We start from the raw sequence: 15,535 nt of genomic DNA, 5'->3' as shown, positions 1-15,535 counted from the left end.
CATCCCATGTGATATTTTGCCTGGAAGAAAGCAGATGCATTGGGGTTGAATTACTTCTTGTAAAGTCAGAAACTATGCGATCCGCTCGGTATTACATGTGCCTCTACCACCCCAGCTCCTGCTGAAAGTTTATTCTGCCTCAGAAGTGGGGATTACACGCTAGAGTTATCCCTGACCTAACCCAGTAACCCCTCATTTCAGGTGTGCCATCAAGTGAACAAGCAAAAGGCAGGTTCGAGAGAAATGCTAGAGTATCTGCAAGAGCCAGGAGCTGCAGTGGCAGAGCGCCCTGGAGCAGGTGCTCCACTGGCGTGTTGGCACCTCCTGCAGCCACCCTGACTGACACGGCACGTGCGAGTGCATGAGTCTGGGGGGAATTCAGGAGCCCCAGATGACAGCAACCTCCCCCAGCAAGTCACCAAGCTCAGTGATGGATGCGAGAGCACCACAGGGCGCGAGCTACCGAGCTCTGCACTACGCACATCCTGTGCCAGGGCTCAGCGCTCACTGACCAGCACCAGGCCAGCCTGGGAACAGCTCTCCAAACACATCCCCCTCATCTTCTCGTATCAAACGTGTGCTCTGTTTTCTTGCCAAAAGGATCCATAGTTATCTACTTGGTGACGTAATGCTCCTCTGTGTACAACCCCAAAGCCCTCTTCTTTTGAGACGCCTCAGTCATTTGGAGTCTGACACTGGTATGAAGTTCAGGATCATTATCGCATCCGGGACAAACGACTTCAACAACGAAATCCCTCTTCCCCGCACTGGGTTTCTGTTCAGAAATGTATCAGAGCTGTTCCTGCACGCAGGCCAGCCACCCCTGCAGCACAAGGGCTGTTTATCATGGTAATGCCAAGTGCTTGCAGCCACCAACCGCGGCAGTGGCCAGATGACTGCTAATGCCAGCAACACAAGGGTTTGGTTTAGTTGTCTTATTTTTGGCAGGGAAAGGGAGACCAATGCTCCTTTTCTCTAGCTCTTGATTAATGACCTTGCAATGTCTTTCTCCCGGGAAAAATACCAAGGCTTGCTGCAAGTCTGCTCTTCAACTTAGACCAGCATCTTTCAGCCCCAAATGTTGGTACCGATGTCCCAATGCAAGCTTCAGCAGATGGGCAAGGTTCAAATCTCCTCTTTCGGCCTTACGTCTGAGACACATTCATTAAGCAGTTCATCTCTAGTGCAGAAATACATACAAACGCTTTTCCCCCCAGAGCGTGTTGGGATTTGGTCCCTGACTTACGACGAAACGCCCTGAATGCTCTCCAGTCCCTTACATTCTTGCTGGCCCATCCCCTCACTGTGCAATACGCAAGGAATTGGCCACGGCTCACCCTACGCTCCTGCCTGGTGCTTAGGGCAGTGGTCAGTGGTTCAAAACCATTTGAAGATTCGGACTGGCATTTCAAGAGGGACGAGTCAGCACGAGGGCTCTAATTAAGAGGCAATTACAGGAAAGATGGACACCACCCCAAATTCCCCCCACCCACCCCAGACTGTTTTGGAAGAAGTGACACCTGCGCATCGGTCAGTGTGCCTGACAGCCAGGATGACGCAGGAGCAGGAACGCTGCGCAGGCTGCGGGCAGGACAAGGCTCCTCCAGCTGCTCAGCTTGTCTGTACCAACACCGTAACGACCTGGCAGCATGCTTTAACAGCAACCTGTAGCTATTCAATTAAGTTCTGAGGATGATGCCTTAAGATACTTAGGTCCTTCGTGGACAGCTAAGGACTCTTTCCCTACCAACTGGCTCTGGAAGCACCAGGTCCTTGAGTTCTCATCAGGTACCGGAAATATTTTCTGGTCTAGACCATATGGTCACTGTCCTCAACTCATTTTGCACGAAGCCTTCTCTACACAGACATTCATACCGGATTCTTGGCAAACAACTCGGTCTTCACTGGCATTATCCCCTGCAAAGACAACTGGAGCAGCAGCCGAATCCTCGAGGGAGGCTTTTTCCCCCTCCCTGCAGATGCCTGCCAGGTCAGGGAGATGAAGAGGGAGAGGCAGCAGAGTGCAGTGTGAAAAGAGTATTACGACTTTTTCCACCCCGTCGCTAGATTTTTAAACCATCCCATTAAATTGCTTTCTGTCTACAGTGCAGAGGAGACGCCACCTGAAAAGCAGGAGCAGGGGAATCCCTTTTTGGGATAAAACATTTCAACTCCAGAACAATTTTGCATCTTCTTCTGACTCCAGATTCTGCCAGCCCAACCAGGTGCACACAGCAAGGCAGGTTTAGACACTCGAGCAGATACCAGACTATCATACCTTATGGCTGTAACGCGGGGAATAAAACTGAGAAGTATAAATATCCCAGCTTCACCACTTGTAGTTAACCAGCACTAGTGCTGGTGGGAGATGGATGAGAAAAGAGCTTGCTTCTGCATCGTTCATGTTCTTCTAATTCAGCCTGTCTCTTCTGGAGGCTGCTTGTCCTGCAGTGTGTGACACCTGAGGACAGCACACACTGCCACCAAGACCGTCCTACTACATGACTCAGGCAGGCCAGACCACAGGACCACACTTTTCCCACTGCATTTCTGGGGCAAGGTTCAGTTTACCTGAGAGGGAATACATCTCCCACTTCAGGTGTAAGTGCCAAAATGAACTCTGACTGCAGGCAATCTGGGGGTGATCATCCACCAAAACCCACCCACCTCATGAGACCAACAGGTAACTGCTATCTCCTCACTTAAGGGAAGCTAAGGTGTGTAAAAATTAATCCAGCTTCCTTTCTTCTCAATTATGGTACCTTATGGTATGCAAGGAGCTCTGTCACACCCCACATTGTTCGCATCGCTCAAAATCAAGTGGTATTTTAAACCAAAGAGAATTTTCAGACTTTCAGTTAGGAAGATAAACATAAATACATTTAATCAAAAGGGGTTGGTTATGACTTTTCTTTGTGGAGATGAACACACCCAATACTGTTAGTCACTACGCAAGCACAGTAACTACTATCCTTAAACGACGATTAAATATTTAACGCTGCCTGCTGAAAGGAGGTTATTACCACACAGTGACAGGAAACCCTCTCCAACATTTTACAGGTAGAGGAGAAGGCCTCCAAGAACAGTCAGGTTTCTTTTTTATTGTTTTTATTTTTTTGCTTGTAAGGATTAGGGAAGCCAAATAGCCTTCATGACCTACTATGGAAGTTATTTCCCCCCTTAAAGCAAGCGCGAACAACAACGCACAACTCACATGGAATTCATTAACTTCAAGTTTCCTAAGTTTTAGGACCACTTACTTCCCTACAGGCTAAATGAAAACATTTTGGAAGAGCTGCTTTAGAACAAAAAAATGAAATTTGGTTCTTCTCGGGTCCCTGCCTCACTTCTCTAGAGAAGGGTCTACACAAAGACCCCAGGAAGACAGTCCTGAGGCCTCGTGGCAGGAGCTCACGCTCTGTCTCCTGCCACGCACGCCTGAATGTGGAAGAAAGATGCAGATAGTGCACTAATCCTTTTGGCGTAAAAAAGGCGTTTTGTCCAACTCTGAAGAGGTGTCATCATAGAGAGGTTCTGCTGTGGGACTGAATAACACCACCACAACTGATGCAGCAGTTGCTCATCCCCTGCACCTCACCAGCTCTGTACATCTCCACAGATTTAGCTTTCTTGGGATCAGAAAGGACTTAGAAAAGCATCCACGTGGAAACCTGCTGCAGATGGACACCATCAATTAAGCAACACCCACAAACTGAGGAAAAAGCAGCATGAGACACCTGGGCATTTGAAGCAGTCTAACCAGAGCTGGAGTATATTTGGTAAAAATGCATCCCTGCTCAACATTTTTCATGAGTCGCTCTTGACTGTGCTGAAAGGATCAGGGAAGGAAGGGCTTGGCAGGGCAGCAGCACACGAGGAGCCCAGCATCGACAGGTCTGCAAAGCACCTCAGTAAAGGTAACGATAGCAAGGAAACTCCATTCCTTTAATGCTCATATTCCAGCAATCAGGAATGAACCTGCTGCTAACATTCAGAAGGCACGGCGAAAAATGAACTCCAGTTAGGTTTCAGTGGCCTTTAACAAAAACCCCTTACGACATGGTATGACTTTTATGACAGGGGAGCAACCCCATCTGAGCTCTTCCTTCCTCTTTCCCCTGTTCCACCGTGGAAGTGCTGATTGTGCGGTTCAGTATAAAGCTCACTTCCACACTGATTCGACCGTCAACACTTGGTTTCTCTCATCGAGACAGCAACATAACCTTCCAGAAGCTGTGGTATGCTTCGTGGCTTTAAGCTCACAAATGCCCAGTGAACCAATACAGTATTTGTCTGGGGTCGTTTCGGTTGTTTCTTCCTGAAGGGTCCCTTGGTTCTGAATTACCTTGATATTCAAGCAATACTCAAATTGCCAAAATAAATAAAAGACGAGAGCAGAGGCAAAACCACAGAGGAGCTCCCTGAAATGCAGCTTCTCCTCAGGCTTGGTGCCCAAGCCAAGGGGCACCTGCAGCAGCCTAGTGCATTTGTGGGGTCCTTGACCACCAGGAGCTGGGCACCACGCCCCTCTGACAGCCCACCAGACAGATGGCTCTGCACAGACCATAAGGTGTGCAAATACTTTTTAGTAGAAAGGCCAGAGTGAACGCTGCACTTCTGTACTGTGACCTGTAAAAACTCTCGGATTAAGTTGAATAAACTCTACTCCTAGTGATCAGTGCATTAAGTTAGCTAAAAATAGACTAAAATTATGTTTCTAAAAAGCTGTGGTTTTGTTTTTTAAAATCAAACCAGCAAGCTCCAAATTGGGGACTACAGCCAGGTCCAAGAGAAAAATTCCTGAGCACAGAGGAAAAGCATTCAAAGCAGAAGGATTACACACCACCGCCCAAACAGCAAAACTATATTCAGAAGAAAGCTACCAGACTTTCGGCTTGCACAAAGTCTTCTCTCAAGAAAGAGGCACCACATGAACAAAATGTGTTCCCTTGAAGCTCCACAAGAAGCTGCATCCAGGAACAAGATGTACGTGTAGAAACCAAAAGAGAGAGAGCACTGAACTCTTTGGAAGTGATTTGTGCTGACCATAGCTGTTGTTCATTATTAAGCCATAACAGAAGTAAAAGCCTAGAAAGAAGAAATAGAAAGGTCTTGGTCTATTGGCATTTAAATACTACTTAACTTGTTCTCTTCTTTTAACATAATCACATTTTATACTGTAACTACTAAAGTAATATGGAAACCGAAAGGCTTCGACCTATACAAAGCCTGATCTCAAAGTGTTCAAATAAATCTCCTCCATTCGTTATTCACGCACAGGGTGCTGCTCCTTGTTCATCCAGGACAGTGTGGCAATTCAATAGCAATTAAAAAAAAGAAAATCTAGCAAAGCACTTCAGAACTTACACATCACGCCACTTTCTCCAATCAATAATTGGTAACATTATATGTTAGGAGCACATTCCACCTTTGGTCCTCTGCCACAGTCTAAACTGGGAAAGGAGCAAAACCCACATTTAATGCTAGGCAGTAAAAGCAGAGTACGAATGAATTAACTGAAAATACTTGAAGTGTATTACACAGACCCATCAAAGTATGTTGTTTCATGGCTTAAGTGCACGTTTCTTCACAGTTAAATGCATGAGCCAGTGACTGTCCATATACATGTTGAATTCCTCTACAAAGCCATTAGGAAACACAGTTTTGGGATGGTGGGTCCTATTTCTGTTTTCCACAAGACAAGGGGAAGAAGATGTCAAAGTCCCAAAGGGACCTCTGTTACCAGTAAAAAAAGTATTGCTGCCCATTCCCTACACTGATCAGCAAAACAACATTAAGAGAGCACATCAATCTCTGTCATTTAGCCACACAGCCTCCTACTAACGTGCATCCAGTATTTCTGATGGAAGTTACTCCTGTTACCCCAACACACAGCCACCACAACTCCTACCAGCTGACGACTCGGCAGTGCTTCACCACATGCAATGGGAGACCCCCAGCCCTGAAAAACAGCCCAACAAACAGAGAATGCTGCTCTTTCACAGGAGCAGCATATTTACAGTTTTAAGAGAAATTTCCCAACAAGTCCAGACGATGCTCAAGTTATCTTCTCAAGCAACTCAGCACAGTTAATGCATCTCTCCCACACATTCAACAGGTTAATTCATATCTAAACACGTAAATTACTAAAGACTGGTCACAGCCCTTCCAAGCATAAGGAAACCTCCAGAGAAGGCCACTATGGTAGATGCAGCCCTGTTGATAAGCAGGGAGTCAATGCTTGCTTCACTCCCAAAACTATGGTTTGCAAGAGAACAATATCATTGTTTTCTGTCAAATCCACAGATGCCAGAGGGCCCTTCTATTTACTTAGCCTGTTATTTTTGTCACTACCTTTAAAACTCCCAGCTTTCTTCTGAGGATATACAGTCACTTTCTGAAATTACAGCTCAGCTTGCTTCCTCATTTAATTCCAGAGACACAACGGGGGAAGGGAAGAAGACATAAAGCAGACTTCTGACAAACTAGGGAGCACTAAAACTTATTTTTTCATCAACACAATAAACAGTCAGAGAATGAAACTCCTCTCTCCCACCTTGCAATGTTTAAACCCTATTATTCACTCTTCAGGCTGTTATTAAGCCATCCAAACTAAATGCAGTTCTCCCCAGCTTTGGGCTATGAGCATCTCTGCTCCCAAGGTTGGTGCTGCAACCAAGTCGGGTGCTTTTCTTCAAAAGAGTGACATGGCACATCACGAGAGGAGCTGATCATGCAGGCTCTGAGTGGGCAAATCCACGCAGCTACCTGCAGCACAGCACCTGCACTGTCCCAAAACGAAGCAGGCACCATTGGGGTTTATTCCACGTGCTTTTCCCTTTGCAACTCTACATGTACACTGAATTACACGTATCAGTCTCTCTCCCCATTTCTTCATATGCAGAAGTTGTTAATACAAACACTGCCCTACTCGTCCCAGCTGCCAAGAGTCGCACCACAGACAGGAGGAACATCCAAGGAGAGGCAGGGAGACGATGAGCCATTGCAGAGACACGGCTAAATCTTTGCCGAGCTGCCCAGTGCTGTGAACACTGCGAATTTCTTTGTGCATTAAACTATTTTCCTCGGACCGCATGAGCTTCTCCCATCTTCTCCAGCTCCCTGGGCTGGGGGGGTGTCAGAGGAGGTGGCCATGGTTATTAATTGACCTGTGTCTGCTGGTCTTCACGGGCACCCCCTCCCAAAGGGATCCGCAGCACCAGGGGGGCCCGCACCAGCAGCAGCCGCCTCTCCCTGCTGTAGCATCCCACTTAAACCACTACAGGCGGCGCCTCACGTAGCAGCTCCTGCCCAGGGTTATTTCTTCATTTCCTGGCAGAGCACACGCAAATCAATGGGTTGCTTTTATGGTTTGGGGTTGGTTTCTTTTCTCCCCCGAGGAGCCTTGCTTTCTATTCCAAGGCAAAGTCGTGCTTCAAGCACATGGAACGGCATATGTTATTTCTTTCCCCACCAATCAAGAGACTAGAAGAAACCAGCCCGGTACGTATATACTTGCATTTCATAAAAGCTAGCGTCACCCCAGAACTGTCTTCATCGCAGCACCCAATCTGTCCACTCGGGACAAGGCGGCGACAGCTGACAGGAAGGAGCCAGCCTGAGGCAACCTAAAGGTTTGTTTCCAAAAACGCTCATTTTCGCAGCTAGGGATGAGGAGCAGCAGGCTTGCCATTTGCCTCCATCACCTCACCTGCACACGCTCTGCACAAACACCCACGAAGAGTTCACCTTGCAGCAAACCGGCTGCGCCCAGCCTGCGTCCGTGGGACGGATCCTAAACAGCCACCGTTGTTCCCGGCCATTTCTTGCTGACGGAGCCCAAGTGACAACCGCGAGGTAGCACACAGGGCCATAGCACTTGGGGGACAGCAGGCCAGGGCCGAAGGAACCAGCACCAGAGGCAGCACAGGGAGCCCACAGACCAAGAGGTCCCAGGGCCTGGCAGCTGACGGCCAGGTCGGCACTGCTTCGTGCAGACAGACAGATAGACAGCAGCGCTACCCAGAAGCCTTGCCCGAGAACTACAAAAGTAAGTTACAGTTTCTGAAAGCAGCCTCTGAGCCAAACGTATTTATTGTAATTAAAAACATAAGGTAGATGAGGAGAATTAAGCTCCCCTCAATTTAGACAGGAACTCATATCTTAAAATGCACCAGAGGCATACGGTAATCTTCCAGAAATGTTTTTCCTGTCATGTCTTACTGTTTAATTATATATTGCCATTCCAAACTACCACGGCAGATTTTAAGCGACTTCTTTTCTCCGTAATTAATCATAGCAAAGATTCATCTGCTCTTCGAGCGCGGCGCTGACAGCACTGCTTTCACCGCTGCAAGGCCATCAGCCCCCAGCAATCCTTCCCGAAAGCTGCTGCAGAGAGGGACGACCCCCTGCTCGCAGGAGATGTCCTTCAAAAGGCCCCATAAGTGGCAGAGGCACACGGGGGCGAGCAGCAGCCACACGGAGCCACCAGGCTGTAGCAGGATGGGTGGCTGAGCAACGCCGCGGCCATCTTAGGGGCAGCTCTGGTCGCCCCGGGGCCTGGTGGAAGCGCAGAAGACGCGCCATCAAAACCGCTTGCCTCTACGCATAGATCAGCCTTAACACTATGTAGTGAGAGGAGAGCCACATCATAAGCAGGGAATAATAAAAAGGCTAACTGGGCGACAGAAGGAAGCCCTGCTCTCACTCTGTGGCACTGCACATCACAAACGTGAGCTCACTGAGTAAAGCCAACCCTCTTGCTTTCCGAAATCAAGCATTTATCGCTTACAACAGCTACAGCACGTGGCACTTTAAGTTTTGCTGACCACTATAGAAGAAAGTATTTTCAACATAATCACTAACATACAAGATCTCTGCTCAGAAGCACTTTATCCTTCATCCTCTCTGCTCAAGGATGAATTAGATACTTGCAAAAGTACTTTCCCACCCATGAAACCCTGTGACATAGGCTCTCTTTGTACAAGCAACATACATAAAAACCCAACCCATTGTTAATTTATTTTGATTGCTCTATAGAAAAATGAAGACTTGCTGCAATGCTGCTATATCCCTCTCCTGGTATGCTGGCAGCTTTCCAGTAACAAGTCATTAAGAAAAAAGTTACACAGCCAGTTCCGCTCATGAGATCAGGCATGGATGGGCACAGTCCTGAGCAGCAGCGAAACTCCACGCATCTTTTTACGCTCTCCAAAGAGTAACTTTGGATCAAAGCTCAAGTTTTCAGTAACCAACCGTCATATTAATTCTGCCATCCTTAGGACTTTTTAGCTGCTTTCCAGTTCTCCAAAGCAAGATAGCTAAAGCAACAACAACTACAAAAGGGACAGTATTTTCACTTTGACTGGTTGCTAAAGTTTACATTTGTATCCAAATACTTAAAAACATTTTTACTAGAACCACTCTTTGTTAAGGGATACCTTTGAAAGACTTTTGAGCTCCAAATCATTTTTTCCCAAAAAAAACTATAACGAAATAATTTAAATGTATATGTGCATGCTCTCCTGAATCATTGCTAGAGACATCCCACATCAGCTGGTGACAAGCTTACAGAGTGACAAGAAACAGAAGGACAACTCCAACACCTCATTTTCTTTTACAAAAGAAAGTAAAGTGGAGAACACAAACTTAGTCTGGCTCTGCCCTCTGTGCCCTTAGAAACAAGACTGCCCCCAAGATACCCCAAATATCAGCAAGTGCAAAGGTAGCACTCCTACTGTACTCGTGTCATGCTGCAAATAGCATCCCATGCCAGACAAGCCGTCACAGCAATAAAGAACTCTGCTCATTTTGACACTTAAAAGGGAAAACTTTCTCTCTTCCAGATACCTATGGAAAGTGGAAACAGCTTATAATATTTTCCCCGGTCCCAACAGCTATCCTTTAATTTACTGCTATGGGTACTTCAGCCCTTTCATTAGGAAATCCCTCCCACGGGTTTACTTGTAGGGAAAGGTTCAGATCTGAGCTATGTAGCACAGTAATTAGCTTCAAGAAATCACACAACCAGATCCAAGCCAGTGTATCATTTTTAAAAGATCAATTATTTAAGATCAATCTCTGCTCACAGTTTTTAGTCTAATGCACAAGTCTTTCAGCCTTCCCAGCCTCAGAACATACACAATTCTCTCATTAAGAGAGAAGAGGAAAGTTAAAGTGGTTGTAACGGGAGAGCTGCAATCGTCTGCCCTAGCCCAAACAACAGAAGTTGCTGTACAATCTGTTCATCCAAGGAAAACCTCAAATACAGCCGTGTTTCCTCAGACGGGCTACGAAAGCGTAGTACTCGCGTACACATCAGCACACCATCCATCCACAGGCTACCCCCAAACTCAAAGCCCTTAGAGGTTTCTGAATGCATGCTTATTATCAAATAAAGTCACATCCAGAGGTTTCAAAGTAACAGAAGAAAAAGTACACAAGCACTACAGAACTCAAGGTTCAAAGCCACAAAGCATTTCTGTTTCCTAAATTGCATTTCTGGAACAGTAGGACTCCATCCACCACAGGTTTCATCCCTCACAAAGGCGATGTCTAAGAATGAACTATGCAAACACCAGCGTGATTTGGACTCAAACCCGCATCCTGCTTCATCTGACATATCAAATGACCATCAATGGAAAACTTACTTTTTTTTAATGCATGGGATTTTTTTTTTTTAAAGAAAACGTGTTACTGGTTTTCAGATATCAAAGAAAAACCTTTTTTTGACAACAGGAGCATTTCGCATTTAAGACAGAATGGTCGGTCTTTGAAACTAAAGATGTGAGCATCCAGACTCTGGATGTACCACAAATTTCTGCTGAGGTTTACGTGACTCACTTCTGCGCCCTCCACCTTCCCACTGCCAAGATGCGGACGGCTCCTCGCCCCTCCAGCATCCGTCAGCGCCTCAGCGAGACTCCAACGTACCACAAAATAAAAGCACGCTTTTACATTTTTCCAATAACCTTCAGATCCGTTCCACGAAGAGGAAACGCCTGAGCTGGTAGCCGTAGACCCCCCGCGCTACACGAAGGAGGAGAGGCACCAGCTCACGTCGGGGCGCCTGGTCAGCAGGGAGGGCGGCGTGGCAGCCACCGCCGCTGCCAGTCCCAGCGCTGGGGAAGGCAGACGGGAGCTGCCAACGCCAGGTTGCATAAGAGCACTCCGAGCGCGTGGTTATTTACAAAAGCAGGGGTAATTACAACGCAGGAGGTGGGTCCCAGACACACGCACTTGACTAACTAACACCGGGTTGGAAGGACAGAGAGGAGCGGGAGAGCGCGCTCCGCCGCTGCCACCACCACACCACCACCACCAGCACCACACCACCACCACACCACCACCACCACCACCACCACGACCATACCACCACCACCACCACCACCACGACCATCACACCACGGCCACCACGGGCTCGCAGCACAGGGCACACCGGGTCGGGAGCCCCGCGTGGGGCGCCCCGGGGGCCAGCTTACCCGAGCGGCACTTGATGATGTCGCTGAACTCTCCGGGCGCGCCGCCGGCTCCTTCCTCCGGCCGGGCGAGGCGGGCCATGCCGGGCTCCTACGCCCTCGGGCGGGGGGCTCCCATGGGTCCCGCTCAGCACCTGCCGGGGGAGCACAGAGGCACCGTGACCCCGCCGTCCCGCCGCGGGTGTCCCCGGCACCGGGCCGCCGAGCTCCCGCCCCCCGGCGGGGACCGGAGCCGCGGAGGCGCCGCCCGCCCTCGGGCACCCCGGCGGCGGCGCAGGCAGCCCGGCGGCCCCGCCCGGCCCGGCCCCGCTCCCGCAGCCCGGCCCGCCCCGCAGGTGCCCCGAGCCGCGGGCACCGCCGCTCCCCCCCGCCACGTCGGGGAACAAACTTTGTCCGTCCCGTCCCGAGCCGAGCCGAGCCGAGCCGAGCCGCCACTCACCCCTCGGACACGGCGGCGGGAGGCGGCCCCGCTCCCCGCAGCGGCTCCTCCCCCCCACAACTTTTTGTGCGAGCCGCCGCTGCCTCTCCTCCTCCTCCTTCTCCTCCTCCTCCGCCTCCTCCTCCGCCTCCTCCTCCTCCGCCGCCCGGCCCCGCCCCGGCCCCGCAGCCCCTTTGTTAGCCGGGGCCGGCGCCGAGCTGCGGAGCCCCGCGGCCGCTCCTCCGAGGGGGCGGGCGGGGAGCGGGAGGCGCGGCGCGGCTGGGGCGGGGCGGCCCCGCTCTGCTCTGCTCCGCTCCGCTCCGCCTCTCGGCACCGCCGGGGCCGCCCCGTCCCGTCCCGTCCCGTCCCGCCGCCGCCTCCGGGCGCCGAGCGCCGCCGTGCCCGGGTGAGGCGGGTGCTGGCACCGCCGTTCGCCCGGCCGGGCTGTGGCTGGCCGCAGGGCCGGCAGCAGGGCCGCGTTCCCCCGCCGCTCCTGCTGGCGGTGCGCTGCCTTCCCGGGCGGTGCGGGAACGGCAGTAAGCCATCGGCGGGTGTGTTGTAGCCTGAGCTGGCTGCGATACTCGCCCACACTTCCCCGTGTCTCCCAGGGAAAAAAAAATACCTCGCACAAGCAAGTAAAGCTGTCTGTAAATTCATATTTAACCTTTTTTTCCTCAGCCTTTGGTCATTTTGCCTGTGCAGCACGTGAGTGACTGACTGGGACGTACTGCTCTGTGTCCCAGAGGGCGTCTCCTGGACAATCTGGCAGGTTTTTGCCCTTTGGATGAGCCCAGGAGATGGAGGCAGCCGGTCGTGCTTATCTGGTAGTCTCTGGAGTGACATGGTACCAGCCAGCCACGGCACCATGGCCCACGCTGCCCAGCCACGCTCTGCGCTCCCTCCTGCTCCTCAGGCGCACAGCCACCACGGCGGTGCCAGCCTTGGTGCCAAACCCGCTGTGGCTGCAGGTCAGGGGTGGCGAACAGCACAAACCCGCCCACGAGAACTGGTGCCTAACCAAGGCAGTGCCCCATGTTCAATTCCCAGTGGTGAAAAATACCCGAACGCTGGGGCTCCGGGATCCAGACACAACCCGGCTGCTCCTGAGGGAGGTCACCCCTGAAGGCAAGGACAAATGGACCCCTCTGTGTAACCCAGCACCGCCCAAGAGCCAGCACCGGTGAGAAGCACCACTTCTGGTGCCTTTCGCCAGACCACCTGCTGACCTTGGGCGATCCCAAGGCTCCACACCGCCTCGGCCATTGCAAGGAACAGCGAGAGGGAGGAAGGCCCTCCTGCGGGGCAGGCAGGGGTCAGGCGGTTCGCAGAGGTGACCGCGGGTGCTGCCACGAAGCCCGGTGCTAAAAGCTGCCGGCACGCTGCTCAGCGGCAGGAGGAAGCGGCTGTGTCCCGTTTCACATCTCTGCTTGTACGCCCAAGGTCCTGAGTTTTATATTCTCACCCCGAAAGCTACCTACAAATTATTTCAATAAAAGAAACACATTTTAGTTTAACCCGATAGCATTTCCTCTTTTTTTTTTTTTTTCCCTGTTCTGGTTCAGAGTGAAGTAGCATCATTTTCTGCTTTGAACTGGAGTGCCAGCAGAAAGGCAATGGAGTAACGAGACTGAACGCTACCTCGGGGCAGCAGCAGAGTGGTTTTTTCTTGGTGTGTTTCAGACATGCCTCTTTCCCCAGCAGTGCTCACTCTGCTGCTGATCAAAGTCTGAATTTTCTGAGCTAGTTACTTAGACTGCAGGCTTCCCAATGCAAAGGCTATAATTTTTATATCTGGGTTTTAAGGCACAAGTCCATCAAGAGAAAAAAAAAAAAAACACAACCTAGTCTTTAATACTCTGTACATGTGCATGCTTTAGGTCCCTCTAATTTTGTATTCCGGTGGTTGGTGGAATTAGAAAATAATGACTGGCACACTGTTGATGTCAAACAACAAAGTCTCCACTGGGCCATATTTCTCAAACCTACATTCATCTACAGATGTCTTGGTTGCTGCAGACCATTAATATCGTGTGGATTGTGCAGCACAGTTTACCTTTCTGTATAACGCAGAATAAATTAGGAAAATACAGGAAAAATCCCTGAAGCTCTTAGACAACGTTGAGAAGGGAGAGACAAGGGAAGACAGAAAAAGAAACTGTGAAGAAACAGGCTGAGAAGATGTGGAGCCCTTGAACTTTGACCAAAGTAAATAAACACCTTATTCCTTAATGCATGGAAACAACGGAGTCGTGAGGCTCTGAGCTCATCTTACCTTGGCTCCTTGTCTTTGCTGCCGGTGTTTCTATTTTTAGAAAGCACCCGTAATTGATAGGATTTCTATAACCAAGAATTTCATGTATCTCATTACCTTGAGATTGACTGCTGTAATAATGCATGTACTCATACATCAGTGTTTTGTCATGATTTCAGAAAACCATTCCATATTCAGGAAGGCACGAGATACCAAATGGATTGCTCTGTCAGGAGACCGTCCCTTTGTCGTCCGTTTCTGCGTATCCCGGCGTGTCCTCACTCCCAGTTAGCAGACCTGGCACGCAGTCACCAGCAGACATTTTCCTGCAGAACTCGCATCTGAGGCGAAGTAACAGCTCTTCGGTGCCTCGGCACTGACGCATCGCGCTAACCAGTTCGTGCAAGTCCCTTACTATTTTCATTACCTCTCATCTGAGGGGGAAAAAACTATAGAAGGACATATTCAATAAAAAATAAAATTCTCTCTGTATGTTCCTCTTGTGAGGAAAATGATCATTTTTTTTTAATAAAAGCTTGGGTTGGTTTTATCTCTGACTCCTCTAGCAGTATCTTTCAAAGAACTCAGCCATGCTTAGCTTGTTCCTTTTCCTCCCTTTTGCTGTAATCCAAGTGCTTGAGAATTCTCTTTATTGTTCAACTAATTACCTGAAACTGAAATACTGAAAATCAGCCCTAGCACAATTTTTAAAGGTAGTCAAAGCATATTTTTCCCTCACTTCCTTAGTTGGAGATTTTCATTTTAACATTAGATTGCATGCTTTTAGTTGAACCTCGTCCGCTTTTGTGTATAAGCTCCCTCAGAGCTCCTCCGTATCACCCATCTTGTTAATATTTAATGTATTCTTGTTCTGTCACTTTTTCCACTGCTCCTGCTCACCGTTATTACCAGGGCCTGCCTGAGATGTGGATGTGGAGCAGCCCTGGGCATCCACCCCGACCCTGGGCCCCACGCCCCTGCTCCCGGCAAACCTAGAGGCTCCTCTGCCAGCGGAGGGGCTGCAGTGAGGAAGGCAGCACACTCCTCCTCTCTTTGCCCAGTAGGTAATGGAGACGTGGCACAACCTCACTTCTTCACAGCTGCCCTACAGCGGGGTCCAGATGCATTTCTTGATGAAATTTGCGATGGTTCAGCCACAGATAGCCAACTGCCCATCAGGAAGCACCCGGGATGGAAAGGAAAGGGGTGGGCAGGGGGAGCAGGCAGCAGGCAACCCCAAAAATGGAGCAGGCCTGGCTGTAGGATGTCCACCAAGCAGAATGCCTGTCACCTGTACCACCGTACCTCCCTCTGGCTGCCTGGACCATTCGCATGGGGGTATTTCCATTTCCTTGAGTCGGGACGTGCATCTTCAGAAGATTCTCT

At 49.9% G+C, this 15,535-nt stretch overlaps 1 protein-coding gene across 2 annotated transcripts in view; it reads right to left on the bottom strand.

Annotated features, from left to right (window-relative positions):
- UTRN (utrophin) overlaps positions 1-12,071 on the bottom strand; it is a 375,635-nt gene extending 363,564 nt beyond the window's left edge. The window contains exons 1-2 of one of the 2 annotated variants that reach the window (XM_066994161.1): positions 11,920-12,071; positions 11,484-11,614 (exon numbers count right to left, since the gene is read on the bottom strand). In XM_066994161.1, the coding sequence (XP_066850262.1) occupies positions 11,484-11,562 (79 nt within the window). In that variant the 5' untranslated portion in view covers positions 11,563-11,614; positions 11,920-12,071. Of the gene's footprint in view, positions 1-11,483; positions 11,615-11,868 lie in introns of both variants that reach the window. The other variant, XM_066994162.1, reaches the window with a different exon arrangement.
- Between the last annotated feature and the right edge of the window lie 3,464 nt (positions 12,072-15,535).

This window comes from Anser cygnoides, chromosome 3 (assembly GCF_040182565.1).
Source record: "Anser cygnoides isolate HZ-2024a breed goose chromosome 3, Taihu_goose_T2T_genome, whole genome shotgun sequence".
Taxonomy (NCBI): Eukaryota; Metazoa; Chordata; class Aves; order Anseriformes; family Anatidae; genus Anser; species Anser cygnoides.
Note: the sequence above shows the minus strand (reverse complement) of the source record. Positions and strands in the feature narration are given on the sequence as shown.